Genomic DNA, 16,493 nt, shown 5'->3' with positions numbered 1-16,493 from the left:
AGCTTTTAGTACATATTTAGATTTTGTTCCTTTTAGGTTATATTAATGAAAGTGGGCATCTCAACTTACCTCGATTTGAGAAATACCTTGTGAAACTATCAGATGTAAGTAACTAGATATTTTTATTTTCTTGTCCCAGGTAGAGATAAGTGGTCAGAAACCAGTTACATAGTGTCGGAAGAAAAAGTTTTGGTTCTTCTACTCCAATTAATCATTCTTTTATAATTTCACCTAATTTTATTTTTATCTGCTTTTTATTTTTCATTTTCATACTAGTAGATGAGGTCCCTATGTGCACAAAAAAGTAACATTCTTTGATTTCCTATGCCCCAAAAGTAGAACTGGTAAAAGTTTGGGTTGTATTTTTCCAGGAATACTCAAATTATTTTTAAATGAATTTAAATGTTTCTGTACAGTTTGATCGGGAGCACTTCAGTGAAGTTTTTGTGGACCTAAAGTGGTTTGAAAGCAAAGTTGGTAACAAGTACCTCAATGAAGCAGCAGGTGTTGCAGCAGAAGAAGCCAAGAACTACAAGGAAAAGAAAAAACCAAAGGTGTTCATTTTTTTAGGTGTCCTTTCAATTTTTTAGCTATAAAAGTAAAACTGATACTTCTTGTTCCTCATTTTCTTTCTTATGGTTTTGAGGGTTGCCTTATTTCATTTTCATTTCTTATTTTCTCCTATTGAACATTTAAAAAAATGTTTTTGGTTTCTTCTCTATTAGATCCTGTCATTTAAATCTGATGTTTAAAAACCAACTTCTTATTTTTTACTTTTGAAGAAGAACATGGTGTTTTCTTTGTTCATTCATCCTATTAATAAGTGTAGAACAACTTCTAAATAAAAGAGCCCAGAAAATTAGTTATCTTTTTTAAAAATGCGGTTATTTATAGCATCTAATAGTGAGACATCAACTAGATCAGTGATTTTTCTCTAGAAATAATTTATATATAAAATCATATACAAGGTACCTGGGTGGCTCAGTCATTAAGCGTCTGCCTTCGGCTCAGATCATGATCCTTGGGTCCTGGGATCCGGCCCCTAATAGGGCTCCCTGCTCAGCGGGAAACCTCCCACTCCCTTTGCTTGTGTTCCCTCTCTCACTGTGTCTCTCTCTGTCAAGTAAATAAAATCTAAAAAACAAAACAAAAAGGGGTTTCTGGGTGGCTTAGTGGGTTAAAGCCTCTGCCTTGGGCTCAGGTCATGATTCCAGGGTCCTGGGATCAGGTCCCATATCAGGTTCTCTGCTCAGAGGGGAGCCTGCTTCCCCACTCTCTCTCTCTGCCTGCCTCTGCCTACTTGTGATCTGTGTCTGTCAAACAAATAAATAAATAAATAAAGATTAAAAAAAAAAAAAAGCGATAGGCTAGTTTAAGAGTAAATAAATAATAGCACAATAGCTAATGCTAGTGCTCAATAATTAAATAATTACTTATTATTTTATTATTGTTAGAACACATAAATAATAGAATCAGTTAGAATATGTTAATACCCTATAAAACATCACTAATAAGCTCTAAAGAATGTCTTATATGCGTTAGCTCAGAAAATAAACCTCTTCTGAAATTTTCCTCAGCCTATTCATAATTATTGAGTTCTGATAAAATTGAGGAGTTTCCTGCACTCTCCTTGCCATACTGGTTCTGTTTAGGTTCAAGGCTAGTAACTCTTGCTCCAGAAGGGCATTTATCCTAATTTTCTCTACTGTAGTCCTTCTACTTGATTAGATTTTTCTCAGTGAAACTTAGGAGCAGTCCATTTGCATTCTACTGTGTTTTTGCTCTTAAGGAAATAGTCTCAGAAACTTTTTGGGAATCTGTACTTTACTCACAAAACTTACACATCAGTAATCCCTGGCTCCACCCATCTCAGCCCAGTCCTTAAGCTTCACAAGTCTTCCGGCATATGTAGTTACTATTAAAGACATTGGCAAAATGGGAGGAACTAGAGGAAGAGCCCAAGCACAGGAAGTTACCTGAGACTCTAGTTTGGATGAACAAAGGGAAATGGGAATAAGGGAGTTACTGGCAGTAGATAGGCAATCAGAAAATAGAAGAGAGAAGAGTTGAGATCACAAGGGCAGAAAAACAGCTGGGCAGGAATATGAAGAATGTGATGAGATGGGAAAACTATAGAAAAGCAAATGAGTTGCATGAGAAATATTTAGAAGTGGAGATAGAAAACAGAGTTATAAGAATGATGAAATCCAGGGCACCTGGGTGGCTCAGTGGGTTAAGCCGCTGCCTTCAGCTCAGGTCATGATCTCGGGGTCCTGGGATCGAGGCCCGCATCGGGCTCTCTGTTCAGCAGGGAGCCTGCTTCCTCCTCCTTCTCTCTCTACCTGCCTCTCTGCCTACTTGTAATCTCTCTCTGTCAAATAAATAAATAAAATCTTTAAAAAAAAAAAAAAAAGAATGATGAAATCCAGAGATACAGAAAACATGTAATATTTGTAATCATTGGATTCAGTTATAAACAAATAGATTATATTAACTCAATAGGTGAGAATTACCCATTACATATTTTTGATAGGCCTGAATATTAAGTTCTACATGATAAAGATTTAGGAAACAAGTGATATAAAACCAAAAACACTTACATAGTATTTGCAGATTATTTTTTGAATGAACTTTTACAGTGTTGTCACTTAAGGATCAGTCAGTTCTTTCTAGTATTTTTTAAATCTCTGTAATCAACTGTCTTACTTTGAAATATATCTTGCCATTAATTTTATATTGATTTGTAATTTTTGTAGGGCCAGGAAAACGCCATTTGTTGGGCTGCTTTAGACAAAAGTGGAGAAGAAGTGGTAACTTCTAAGGGTGAGTACAAACTCTGTATTCTTTTTTTTTTTTTTTTTGACAGGATAGTTACTATCTTTCCTTAGTAAATACTAATTCAATAATATTGGATAGAATAGATTTCTATGTTAGTTTATAAGCATTTGCTTTGATAAATATTTACCAGACCATAAATAGAAAAACAGAATATTTATAATTTTCAGCCACTATTTTTCTGGTTTTTTTTCCAGATAATTTAGAAGATGAGACTGAAGATGATGACCTATTTGAAACTGAGTTTAGACAATATAAAAGAACATATTACATGACGAAGATGGGAGTTGATGTAGTGTCTGAGTATGTTTTTACCAATGCTTTTACTTTAAAATAGAAAAAATTAGATTTTGTGGCTCTTAAAAAAAACAGCATAATTTTGATAGTTAAGGTAGTGGGCGAGGAGAATGTTTTGGTTATAGAAATTATTGTAGTGTCAATCTTTCAACTGCTGTGATTTTGGAATAGGTGATAACTGACATGTGTTATATTCCTGTAGTAAAAAGTTGCCAAGTAGGGACACCTGGGTGGCTCAGTCAGTTGGATATCTGCCTTCAGCTCAGATCATGATCCCAAGGTCCTGGTACCGAGTCTCAAGTCAGACTCCTTGCTCAACAGGGAGCCTGCTTCTTCCTCTGCCTGGCATTCCCCGTCGCTCGCTCTCTCTTTCTCTCTGACAAGTAAATAAATAAAATCTTTAGGGGTGCCTGGGTAGCTCAGTGGGTTAAAGCCTCTGTTTTCAGCTCAGGTCATGATCCTAGGGTCCTGGGATCAAGCCCTATATCAGGCTTTGTGCTCAGCTGGGAGCCTGCTCCCACCCCACACCTGACTCTCTGCCTACTTGTGATCTCTGTCTGTCAAATAAATAAAATCTTAAAAAAATTTTTTTAAATAAAATAAAATAAAATCTAAAAAAAAAAGTTGGCAAGTAGAAAACAATTTGTTTTTTTCCCCTTCCATTTTCTGGACTCCCGTCAAACTCATCTCAAGAGCTACCTGGCTTAGTCCCAAATTAATAATCTAGCTCAAAAGTTCTTAAGAAGTTGACCTCTAGAATGACAGATTTCATACTTTTTTTTTTTTAAGATTTATTTATTTATTTATTTATTTATTTGACAGACAGAGATCACAAGTAGGCAGAGAAGGAGGCAGAGAAAGAGGAGGAAGCAGGCTCCCCACAGAGCAGAGAGCCCGACGCGGGGCTCGATCCCAGGACCCCGAGATCATGACCCGAGCCGAAGGCAGAGGCTCAACCCACTGAGCCACCCAGGCGCCCCAGACTTCATATTAAACTGCAACCCACAGTATGAACTGTGTATGTTTGTATTTTATTTAATTAAAATCTTTAGCGGTTACCAAGTACCAAGTATTATTCTAAACATTTAAAAAATATTGACTTAATTAATTCTCACAATTCTTCAAGATAAATAAGTTATTATTATTTTACAATAGAAGAAATTAAGGAATGGAAAGGCTTTTTTAATTTTTTTTTTTAAAGATTTTATTTATTTATTTGACAGAGAGAGATCGCAAGAAGGCAGAGAGGCAGGCAGAGAGAGAGAGGAGGAAGCAGGCTCCCTGCTGCGCAGAGAGCCTGATGCGGACCTCGATCCCAGGACCCTGAGATCATGACCTGAGCCAAAGGCAGCGGCTTAACCCACTGAGTCACCCAGGCGCCCGGAAAGGCTTTTTTTAAAGCAGGTTCTTTTTTTTTTTAGGATTTTATTTTTAAGCAGTCTCTACACCAGTATGGGGCCCGAACTTACAATCCCATGATCAAGAGTTGCATGCTGGGCGCTTGGGTCGTTAAGTGGCTGCCTTTGGCTCAAGTTGTGAACCCAGAGTCCTGGGATCGAGACCCATGTTGGGCTTCCTGCTCCATTGGAAGCCTACTTCTCCCTCTCCCACTTCCCCTGCTTGTGTTCCCTCTCTCACTGTCAAATAAGTAAATAAAATCTCTTAAAAGGATTTTATTTATTTATTTATACTCTACCAACTGAGTCAGCCAGGCACTCCAACGATTTGAGAAACTTAAGTGACTTGCCCAAGGTGGCATAGTCAGTGACAGAGCCAGAATTTGAACATAGTCGATCTGGCTCCTGAGTTAATCCTCTCTCTCTCCCTTTCTCTTTTTTAAGTTTATTTTTTTAAGTAATCTCTACACCCAGCATGGGGCCCAAACTCACAACCTCAAGATCAAGGGTCACATGCGCTACTGACTGAGTCAGCTTAGGCACCCCCAGTTAATATTCTTTAACCACTGGATGAGACTGCTTCTCCATAAGAGAGATAAGAGTTTCATGAAATGCTGTGTACCCTTTTACTTGCTTAGATATTATACTTAGATATTTTCTATACTATAATTTTTACTTTTCTTTTAATATAATAAAGCACTAAATATTAGATCTTTTCTATAATCTGCCCAGAGATAGACTTTCAGACATTGCTTTCGGTACACTCAGACTGTCTTCCATTCTAGTCTAGACGTAGTATTTCTTATCTCTTTTCATACTGACCTCCAGGAACTAGAGGTATAGGAATTCTAGCACAGTTCACCAGCTCATTTGAAGCTTTGTCAAGTACCATTAGCATGTAAGACTTGAGAAATAAAATATTTAAAAATAGTTACACTTTTAATCTTTTATTCCTTAATCCTTATATTTCATTGATTACAGTTATGTAGCACTGTAATACGTGCTGTAGGCACTAAATCCTTAATTTGATAGCTAACAAATCTTATTTTATTTCCCTTCCTTTTTATATATTAAAATGTAGACTTATGAAAATAATGATACCATTTGCTTGCCTAACAAATAAGCAAATCTTTTAAAATTCTTATATTCAGTGTTGGTCCAGAAGCAATGATGGTAGTATTCTTTCCCATTTACTGGTGAAAATATAAATTATTTGGGGAAGTACATATCCAGAAGTCTTTAAAATATTTATCCCTTTGGGGCTTCTGGGTGGCTCAGTTGTTAAGTGCCTGCCCTGGGCTCAGATCATGATCCCAGGGTCCTGGGATCGAGCCCCACATCTGGCTCCCCACTCCATGGGAGCCTGCTTCTGTCTCTCCCATTCCCCCTACTTCCCTCTCTAGCTGTGTCTTTCTCTGTCAAATAAATAAATCTTTATGAAAAAAATATATATTTATCCCTTTGACACAATAATTCTAATTATTAGTCTGTCTTAAAAATATAAACTTAAACACAGAAGATCCTTATACACAAGGATGTTTATTACAGTTTTTTATAATAGTACAAAATTAGAAATGATCTACCTGTCCTCATAATCATGTCTGCTTCCTCTGTATCATACCATCTTGCCATTACACTGTCTTCAGAATCTATAGAACTGCTAAACTGTTATTTATAAAAAGTTTGTAACAATTTAGGAAGATACTTATATTATTAAGCACAAATTTCAAAAGCAGGACACAAAATCATGTATACAGTATTCTCTCAATATTGAACAAAAATCCAACCAACCTCGGCATAGAAAAAAGACTGAAAAGAAACATACCAAATATAATAGTGATTGCTTTAAGGTGATTAAAATGCTTTTCTTGGGTGTCTGGGTGGCTCAGTTGGCTGAGCGACTACCCTCAGCTCAGGCCATGATCCCTGAGTAACAGGATCGAGTCCTACATCGGGCTCCCAGCTCCATGGGGAGTCTGCTTCTCCCTCTGACCTTCTCCCCTCTCGTGCTCTCTGTCATTGTCTCTATCTCAAATAAACAAATAAAATCTTTTAAAAAATGATTTTCTTCGTTATCTTGATTTTTAATAATGAAAACATATCTTTTAATGAAAATTTAATATGTTTCATTTTCAAAAGTATACCTCCTAGAAATATTGAGATCTGGAATTTCTAACTGGCATTTCTACCTAAATTTTGGTAGTAGCCACTAGCAGGTTTACAGCTACTTTTTGGCTTTCATCCAAGTTTCATGGGCGTGTGGGTATGTAAAAAAATACAAAAGTATTATGTATTTTACCTTAAATGATGGTCTTTGAGAAAGAAAGGATTACAGGGAATATTATTCCATAAATACAGCATTTTTCAAAGTGTGTTCTAGCTGCTGTAACCAGATTCTGTGATTTTTCTTAGGCGTCCTCCCAGCTAAGGTTTCCCATTCCAATCTCCCATCACACCCTAACTATTTAGGACAGTAGTGCCACTTTATAGAAAGCTTCAGGGGCCAAATCCTCAAACTTTAAACTGCAGGCATAATACCTTGACTGAATAAATATGCACAGTAGGTTTAAGTATTGTGATAGACAATTTAGGAAAACTATAAGGCAAACCTTTAACCTGACAGGATGGAATTTGTTCTAAATACTATTTTGGAATTTTTCTGATTACAATTTTTAGCTTATTCATTGGTTATATAAAACATGTGAGGCAGAGTGTATCAGCAGATATCATGCTCTAAAGACAAATGGCCTGTCTTCAAAAATTAACATTATAATGAAAATATTCTTTTACATTTTCAGTGACTTTCTGGCTGATCAAGCTGCATGTTATGTTCAGGCAATACAGTGGATTTTGCACTATTACTATCATGGAGTTCAGTCCTGGAGCTGGTGAGGAATACAAACAAAAATAAAGTTTTAATTTTTTTTTTTTTTTTAAATAATGGTTGGTTCTCCTATAATCTCATTTGGAGATCTCTTTTCTCTTTATTTCTACTTATGGTGGCATTTTTAAAAAGATACATAAAACCAAGTTTAAATGAAATATAGGTAATCTTTTCTTATATGAAAGTACTTTTTAAAGACCTCTGTGTACAAAGATACTTCCAGCCCTAGCAAATGACCAATGATGAAACCTCTTTCAATCTAAGGATTTAAAATTCTCTCTTATGATGAATCAACTGTGACAGAGTCTTAATAATTATTAGGTCTGAGTGATAGTTAAATAGGGCTGTTCATTATATTCTTTGCTACATTATTGTGTGTTTGAAGAAATTTTTCTGTCAAGAGTGATTACTAAAGAATAGGTTATTTGAATGTTAGATTGGGAAGGGTAAAGAAGAAGAAAATAATTATTTACTTTTCCTAGAAATAGTAATAATTTTCCATTTCTGTCATGTTTCCTATTCCAGAAAGTTCTGTCTACATTTCTAAACCATCTGAATAGAAAAATAACAAAACAAAAGATGATGCAGGGAAAAGTAGAGACTTTTAAATGATGAGATTGTTCTGTTTTGTTTTGTTTTGCTTTGCTAACACCTTTCCTAGGCTTTGTTTTAAAGCACCATACATCAAAACACACCAGTACAAATTATGTTTATTAATACCTGAAAGATTTTTTAAAATATTTTAAAAAATTAAGGAAATACAACATTTGTTGCCATCACATGATCTAAATATGCTAATACTGATTTCTTAAATCAAGTGATAGTACTATGGGTGATCTTTTTTTTTTTTTCTTTAGAGTTATTGCTCTGTTGTTAAAAAGGATAAGTATATATTTAATATTGACCTGTTGCATAAAGTTGCCAACTGTTTAAAACCCGGTTTTGTTTTACAGGTATTATCCCTACCATTATGCACCTTTCCTGTCTGATATCCGTAACATCAGTACACTCAAAATCCATTTTGAACTAGGAAAACCTTTTAAGCCATTCGAACAGCTTCTTGCTGTACTTCCAGCAGCTAGCAAAAATTTACTTCCTACATGCTACCAGGTGGGTTTTAAAATTAAATGTTTGTATGTCCTTTTTGATACTTAGGAGTTCCTTATATAAGAGATGATGACTCGAGCTAAAGGCAGCCACTTAACAACTGAGCCGCCAAAGCACCCCAGATTCTTGGATTTTAGAAATTTTTTCTTTTTAAATTATCTTAGATACAGTTCTTACATTACTTACCAAAATCAATTGATGAGGACTCAAAAATTCATAAGTAAATTAAGTTTAAAAATGGAGGACTGTTGGAAGTCTGTGAAATTAAGTCTGAGAACAGAATTTTAGTGGGCCTTATGGAGTGATAAGACAATGAAAGAAGAAGTGGTAAAGTTGAAAGTAAAGTAAAGTAAAGTAAAGTAGTGACCTACATAACTAGGTCACTACAATGGGAAAGTAAGAGTAGCTGTGAAATTAGAAGTCTCATAGTTGAAAAATCACAATATAGCAAGTATATTGCGGCATTTCTAAGATGTAAAAATTTAGTTTTGCTTATGCTTAGGAATTTTAAACTGTAACAAGTAAATATTGTAAATATATTAACAAAAAGTTATATTGATATTTGTTCTTAAATTTCTATTACTCTTTTATATTTCCATAGCACTTGATGACCAGTGAAGACTCACCAATTATAGAATATTATCCACCTGATTTTAAAACTGACCTAAATGGGAAACAACAGGAATGGGAAGCTGTGGTACTAATACCTTTTATTGATGAGGTCAGTGCATAAAGTAGTTATGTATATGCATATATTCTTTCTTTCTTTCTTCTTTCTTTCTTTCTTTCAAGTTTTTATTTAAACTCCAGTTAGTGTGATATTAGTTATAGGGGTAGAATTTGGTGATTCATCAATTACTGATACCTGATGCTCATCACAACACTTGTCCTCCTTAATCCTCATCACCTGCTTAACCTGACACCCTGCCCACCTCCTCTCCAGTAAACATCAGTTTTTCTATAATTAAGAGTTGTTTTCTCGATTTGACTTTTTCCCCCATGTTCATTTGTTTCTTAAAGTCTGCATATGAGTGAAACCATATGGTATTTGTCTTTCTCTGACTTATTTCACTTAGCATAGTACTCTAGCTCCAGCTATGTCATTGTAATGACAAGAGTTCATTCTTTTTATCTGAGTAATATTCCATATTATATATATACCGCATCTTTATCCATTCAGCAGTCGACGGACATTGGGCTCTTTCCAAGGTTCAGCTGTTGTTGATAATGCTGCTATAAACATCAGGGTGCATTTATCCCTTTAAATTAGTATTATTATATCCTTTAGATAAATATGTTAAGGTATTTACTACCAGATCATAGGGTAGTTCTGTTTTTAATTTTTTGAGGAATCTCCATACAGTTTTCCACAGTAGCTGCATCAGTTTACATTCCCACCAACAGTGTAAGAGTGTTTCCCTTTCTTCACATCCTTGCCAACACATGTTATTTCCTTTGTTATTTATTTTAACCCTTCTAACTGGTGAGGGGTGATATCTTATTACAGTTTTGATTTGTATTTCACTGATGATGAGTGATGTTGAACATCTTTCCATTTATATGCATATATTTTTAATCAGATTATTTCACATAAATTAATGAGCAATGGGTTTTAATCACCATTTATGTTTTATTAATGAGATTTCACTACTCTGTTCTTCATTATGTGCATAAAAACTTCTGGGTATGCCAATTATAAGAAAGTTGAAGTGGCTTTACTAACATCAGAAAAATAGGACTAAGGAGTATTACCAGAGATCAAGAAGAAATTTCTTATAGATTAAAAAGTCAAGTCAGTTTGGGGCTCCTGGCTAACTCAATCAGTAGAGCATGTGACTCTTGATCTTGGGGTTGTGAGTTCAAACCCCATGTTGGACATAGAGATTACTTAAAAAAAAAAAAAGTCAGTTCATCAAGAAGATATAAAAATCCTGAATGTACGTGTACATTATAACAGAGTTTCAAATACATAAAGCTATCAGAATTGAAAGGAAAGAAAAATTCAAAGGAAATTTGAAAATATTGTGATCTAAATGATAATAAAAACACAACATAATCTGTGTGATGAAGCTAAAGTAGTGTTTTAAGGGGCATTTAAGTTTCTAGATGCTTATACTGAACAAAAAAAAGTCTCACAATAAATTACCTAAGCTTCCTACCATAAGAAGCTAAAAATGCAAGAGAAATTAAACCCAAACAAAACAGAATGAAGGAAATAATAAAGATAGGAACAGAAATCCATAGAAAATGAACGAACAATAGAGGAGAAATCAATGGAACCAAAAGCTCTGAAAATAAATTATCAAAAAAAGTGTCCTCTCAGGAGGAAAAAAAAACTGACATGTTTATGGAGTGGAGAAAACAAGTGTTTATTCACACCTTATTAGTTTTTTTTTTAATGTAAATATTTTTATTTATTTATTTGACAGAGATCACAAGTAGGCAGAGAGGCAGGCAGAGAGAGAGGAAGGGAAGCAGGCTCCCCGCGGAGCAGAGAGCCCGATGCGGGGCTCGATCCCAGGACCCCGGGATCACGACCTGTGCCGAAGGCAGAGGCTGTAACCCACTGAGCCACCCAGGCACCCCTATTTTTGAAAACTTTTTATATTTTGAATGTGAAAAAGGATTTGACTCAAATTTTGAATGTGACATTGGAGAAGAAAATAGGATGTAACTACCATTGTCAATGAACAGTAATTATAGAAATTCAATTTACTATGTATTTCCTGAAAAACAGTTACTGATTTTTTGTACTGATATTTACAATATCAGTAGTATCTTAGAATCAAGAAATTATGGTATAATACTATCTGTTTTATTCTATAATCTTTTCTAGATTTTGCTACTTCTTTTTTTTTTTTAAGATTTTTTATTTATTTATTTGAGAGAGAGAGACAGTGAGAGAGAGCATGAGCGAGGAGAAGGTCAGAGAGCGAAGCAGACTCCCCATGGAGCTGAGAGCCTGATGTGGGACTCGATCCCGGGACTCCAGGATCATGCCCTGAGCCGAAGGCAGTCGTCCAACCAACTGAGCCACCCAGGCGTCCCTAGATTTTGCTACTTCTTTCCTTTTTTTTTTTTTTAAAGATTTTATTTATTTATTTGACAGACAAGAGATCACAAGTAGGCAGAGAGGCAGGCAGAGAGAGAGGAAGGGAAGCAGGCTCCCCACTGAGCAGGAAGCCCGATGCAGGGCTCGATCCCAGGACCCTGGGACCATGACCTGAGCCAAAGGCAGAGGCTTAACCCACTGAGCCACCCAGGGGCCCCTACTTCTTTCCTCTTTATACCACTTTTTCTGTAAATGTTCTGAAAATGGCATAGATCATTATTGAACTAAAAGTCTAAGATGCCAGTCTGGAAACTAGTTCATCAGTTTCTAATAGAGTTAAACATACATTTACTATTCAACCCAGCAGTCACACAACTGGATATTTATCCCAGAGAAACGAAAATTATGTCCACACAGGAAAACCTATATACGAAAGTTTAGAGCAATTTATTTGAAATAATCCCAAACTGGAAAGAATGCAAATGCCCTTAAATGAGTGACTAGATAAATTATAGTATATCCATATGGTGGAATATTACTCAGCAATATAAAGAACTATTGATATTAGCAACTTGGATGAAAACAGTTTTGTTAAGTGAAAAAAATCAGTGAGTGAAAAATCAGTCTCAGAAGGGTATGTATTACATTGTTTCATTTATATAATATTCTTAAAATGATAAAATTACTATGATATAAAACATGGAGTGACTGCTAGGGTTTAAAGTTGGGAAAAGGGTATGATTATAAAGGAATAATAAAGAATTTCTTTATAATGTTGTACCAGTTCTGTATTCCAGTTTTAGTGATGGTTAATATGAATCTATACACTTTGATAAAAATTTCATAGCACTGTATAAACATAAAATCACATACAAAAACCAGTGAAATCTGAATAAGTATAGTTAATAATATTGTAGTTATGTCAGTGTCCTGGTTTTGATAATTTACTGATGCTATGTGTAGGATATTATTGGGGAAAGCTGGGTGAGAGGTACATGAGAATATTCTGTACTAATTTTGTAAATTCTTATGAATCTTCATGTTCTTTGCCACTGTATGTAATGCTATAATAAACTACTTGTGTATTCATGTGTTCTTTTTGTTTGTTTATGCAGTCTTAGGTATTGGAAATTTTGTTTTTTTAAGATAGATTCCCAAAAGCAGGATTGCTTGGCTAATGGGAATGTATATTTTTACATTTAGTGAATATTCTTTTTCAAAAAGACTAGTCTAATTCACCCAATATTTACTGCCTACTTCTCTGCCTCTCCAGACCTAAATATTAACCTGAATATTACTGCTTTATTTACTTTTGGCCATTCTGTTGATGGATGCCATTAAAATATAGGTAATTAAATTAATTAAATATATGAGATAATTTGGAGAGTAAACATTTTCTATACCATGGCAGAATTTGTAAAGTAAGAGATTAATCCTTTATGAATTATGATAACTATAATAATTGTGGTAAATTCACATTTAAAATTTGATTCTCAGGTACCTAGGTGGCTCGGTCATTAAGTGTCTGCCTTCGGTTCAGGTCATGATCCCAGGGTCCTGGGATTGAGCCCTGTGTCAGGCTCCATGCACAGTGACAAGAAAGCTGCTTCTCCCTCTCCCACTCTCCCTGCTTGTGTTCCTGCTCTCACTCTCTCTCTCTATCAAATAAATAAATAAAATCTTTAAAAAAAATAAAATTTGATTCTCTGCTGTTATTTTTTAAAGATTTTATTTATTTGAGAGAGAGTGAGCAAGAGAGAAAGCACAAGCTAGGGGGAGGGGCAGAGGGAGAAGAAGCCGCTGATACAGGAACCCAGCCTCAAACCCAGGACAATAGGATGATGACATGAGCTGAAGGCAGATGCCTAACCAACTGAGTCACCCCAGCACCTCAATTCTCTGCTATTCTTATTCACGGTTAGTTCCTATTGTTGGAATAATAAATTCAGAATAATTTGTAGTGGCAAACAATATTCTAGGGGCCTTTGAAACAGTTTTTCATATGATAAAATGGAAAAGAATTCCATTAATTAAGATTTTTATTTTTCAAGAACACAAATAATGATTCTGCATACTGAGGGAAAAGATCTATTCTGTACGTTGAGATTACAGAAATTTTATACTTTTAACTCTTCTCTTCAATCTTTCAATGCAGAAGCGATTGTTGGAAGCCATGGAAACATGTAACCACTCCCTCAAAAAGGAAGAAAGGAAAAGAAACCAACATAGTGAGTGTCTAATGTGCTGGTATGATAGAGACACAGAGTTCACCTACCCCTCACCATGGCCAGAAAAGTTCCCTGCCATAGAACATTGTTGCACAAGGTAATGTTATTTGGTAATTTTTCAACTATAGCAAAGAGCTCCCTTTGGGGGCATTGAGGGGGAAGCTTTTGAATATCTACTTGGAGAATTAAAAATTAATTTTTAATAGTTACAGTCAGTTGATAATGAGTTATATCCAACTTGCCAAAGACCATAGCATCTCACAGTTATTTCTGTAGTTCTCTGCTTTGGTCAGATTCTGCTTCTTTCTCTCTCTCTCCTGTTAAAGTTGGGTTTTTTGTTTGTTCGTTTTTTAGTTTTTCCTCCCTAGTGTATATCTGTACCCTCCCCACTTTAAGAGGATGTATGAATTTTTGTTTCCATTGTCAGTGTTTCCATTGTCAGTCAGTAATGCTAGGAGCATTATTTGATGTGCTGTGACTTTGCCTCTTACATTCCTAACCACCCAACCAGAAAGAAGAAAAAAAGAATTAAAGGGGTCCTATAATCTCTTGCTTCAAACCCATTTCTACTTTCTCTTCCTCATTAAAATGTCCTTGTTTTTTTCTTCTTTTTTCTCATTTTTCCTGCAAATAATTTACCCAGATGGAACCTAAAATGAACATCTCCCAGTTATGCTTTTTCTTTTTGTTAATGCAAAGAGAAAGGTGGAATAGACATTATAAAATGTTGCTTTTCCATCTGGGTTATAGAACATGGAGGATATGGAGATTTGTAACATGCTTTATATGTTCCTATACTTCTAAATTAAATACATATATATGTGTATATATATAGGGGGAATTTTATTTCAAGTTAGTGGTGAAAACGTCCATTCAGTAACCTACTTGTATAGCTGCATCTAGTCTATTATAATAACAGAATATGGGTTGTCCTGCTCCATATTGTCTCTGTCTTAAAAGACAAATTGTCATTCCCTTGCTTAAAAGCAAGGATGACTCTTGCAAAGTAAGTATTCAAGGGAATACTGAAAAACTGATTGCTTGTAGTGTGTGAATTTTGAATTAAATGCCTTGATTTATTTTCTAGGTATAAAATAATATCATTAGATGCTTGGCGTGTAGACATAAGCAAGAACAAAATAACCAGGGTTGACCAGAAGGCGTTGTATTTCTGTGGATTTCCTACCCTGAAACACATCAAACACAAAGTCAGTGGTTGTTTAGTTAAAAATTTTTTCACCTTATTGAATATAATGTGATTATGGAGAAAGATTGAAATTAAATTCTCTGAATTCTTTTAAAGTTTTTTTTGAAGAAGAATGGGGTTCAAGTATTCCAGCAAAGCAGTCGTGGAGAAAACATGATGTTAGAAATCTTAGTGAATGCAGAATCAGATGAACTTGTAAGTATTTTCCCTGTTACATATTTATTAGGTGCTTATTATGCATTAAACTGTTCTAGTTGGAATGTGTTTACCAAAGAGGTATAACATGTAATAATTCCAAAAGTTCACAGTAAATAAGGATAAAATAAAGAAACATTTACATAAAAATTTTTTTAAGATTTTTATTTATTTATTGGACAGAGAGATCACAAGTAGGCAGAGAGGCAGTCAGAGAGAGAGGAGGAAGCAGGCTCCCTGCTGAGCAGAGAGCCTGATGCGGGGCTCGATCCCAGTACCCTGGGATCATGACCTGAGCTGGAGGCAGAGGCCTAACCCACTGAGCCACCCAGGTGCCCCCATTTACATAAAATTTAAAGGAAATATATAATTGTGATATAATGAGCAAGAAATACTCCATGAATTTTGGAAAGAAGATAAACTGTGTGAGCTGAAGATTAAGTACAAGCTTATAAATGAGACTAGGCTTGAGCTGGGTGTGAAGAAAAAGATTATCACAGAGAGGAGAAAAGTAGGGGAAGGGTATTCTAGTTGAAAGGAATAACATGAGCTGGAAATAAATGTGTGATACATTATCTTATTCTTTTTAACCTTTTTGTATGTCTGAAATTTTTCTTAATACTTTTTCTTTTTTTAGAGTAAATGTGATGTATTTGAGGAGAAGGAGTAGATAAACCTGACTGAAGCAGAGGACTTGTGTTAGGAAGTAGTAGAAAATAAGGTTGAAAAAACAGATTGAGGCCAGATTATGGAGGACCTTGAATACCAGGCTAAGCAGTTTGGACTTTGTTTTCCTGTAACTGTTATCTTGAAATCATATTTTCATAAGGATTAATTCGGTGGCAGTATAATAGACTAAATTGCACAAAAAAGAAATGGAAGAAAATGAAAAAAGCCTGCAAGTTAAGAGGTTGTGGTTTGGAAGTGTTAGGTAATAGGGACAAAAATTGAAAGTAGTAATAGATCTAGATGAATAAGACTGTTAAAATTGGGAGCGCCTGGGTGGCTCAGTGGGTTAAGCCGCTGCCTTCGGCTCAGGTCATGATCTCAGGGTTCTGGGATCGAGCCCCACATCGGACTCTCTGCTCAGCAGGGAGCCTGCTTCCTCCTCTCTCTCTGCCTGCCTCTCTGCCTACTTGTGATCTCTCTCTGTCAAATAAATAAATAAAATCTTTAAAAAAAAAAAAAAGACTGTTAAAATTGAAAAGTTTCATCATTTGTTCAAACATAGAGGATGAAAAGAGGAAGAAAATACTAAACATGACTGAGATGTCAAGCCTAGTTAACTAGT

At 35.2% G+C, this 16,493-nt stretch overlaps 1 protein-coding gene across 5 annotated transcripts in view; it reads left to right on the top strand.

The window, feature by feature from the left end:
• Window positions 1-16,493, top strand: part of XRN1 (5'-3' exoribonuclease 1) — a 106,554-nt gene that overhangs the window by 20,082 nt on the left and 69,979 nt on the right. For all 5 annotated transcript variants that reach the window (XM_044251526.1, XM_044251524.1, XM_044251525.1 and 2 more), the window contains 10 exons: window positions 37-104; window positions 417-554; window positions 2,757-2,823; window positions 3,033-3,138; window positions 7,328-7,417; window positions 8,367-8,523; window positions 9,122-9,241; window positions 13,728-13,897; window positions 14,888-15,008; window positions 15,104-15,202. In XM_044251526.1, the coding sequence (XP_044107461.1) occupies window positions 37-104; window positions 417-554; window positions 2,757-2,823; window positions 3,033-3,138; window positions 7,328-7,417; window positions 8,367-8,523; window positions 9,122-9,241; window positions 13,728-13,897; window positions 14,888-15,008; window positions 15,104-15,202 (1,136 nt within the window). The remainder of the gene's footprint in view (window positions 1-36; window positions 105-416; window positions 555-2,756; window positions 2,824-3,032; window positions 3,139-7,327; window positions 7,418-8,366; window positions 8,524-9,121; window positions 9,242-13,727; window positions 13,898-14,887; window positions 15,009-15,103; window positions 15,203-16,493) is intronic.

This window comes from Neovison vison, chromosome 6, assembly GCF_020171115.1.
Source record: "Neovison vison isolate M4711 chromosome 6, ASM_NN_V1, whole genome shotgun sequence".
Classification (NCBI taxonomy): Eukaryota; Metazoa; Chordata; class Mammalia; order Carnivora; family Mustelidae; genus Neogale; species Neogale vison.
Note: the sequence above shows the minus strand (reverse complement) of the source record. Positions and strands in the feature narration are given on the sequence as shown.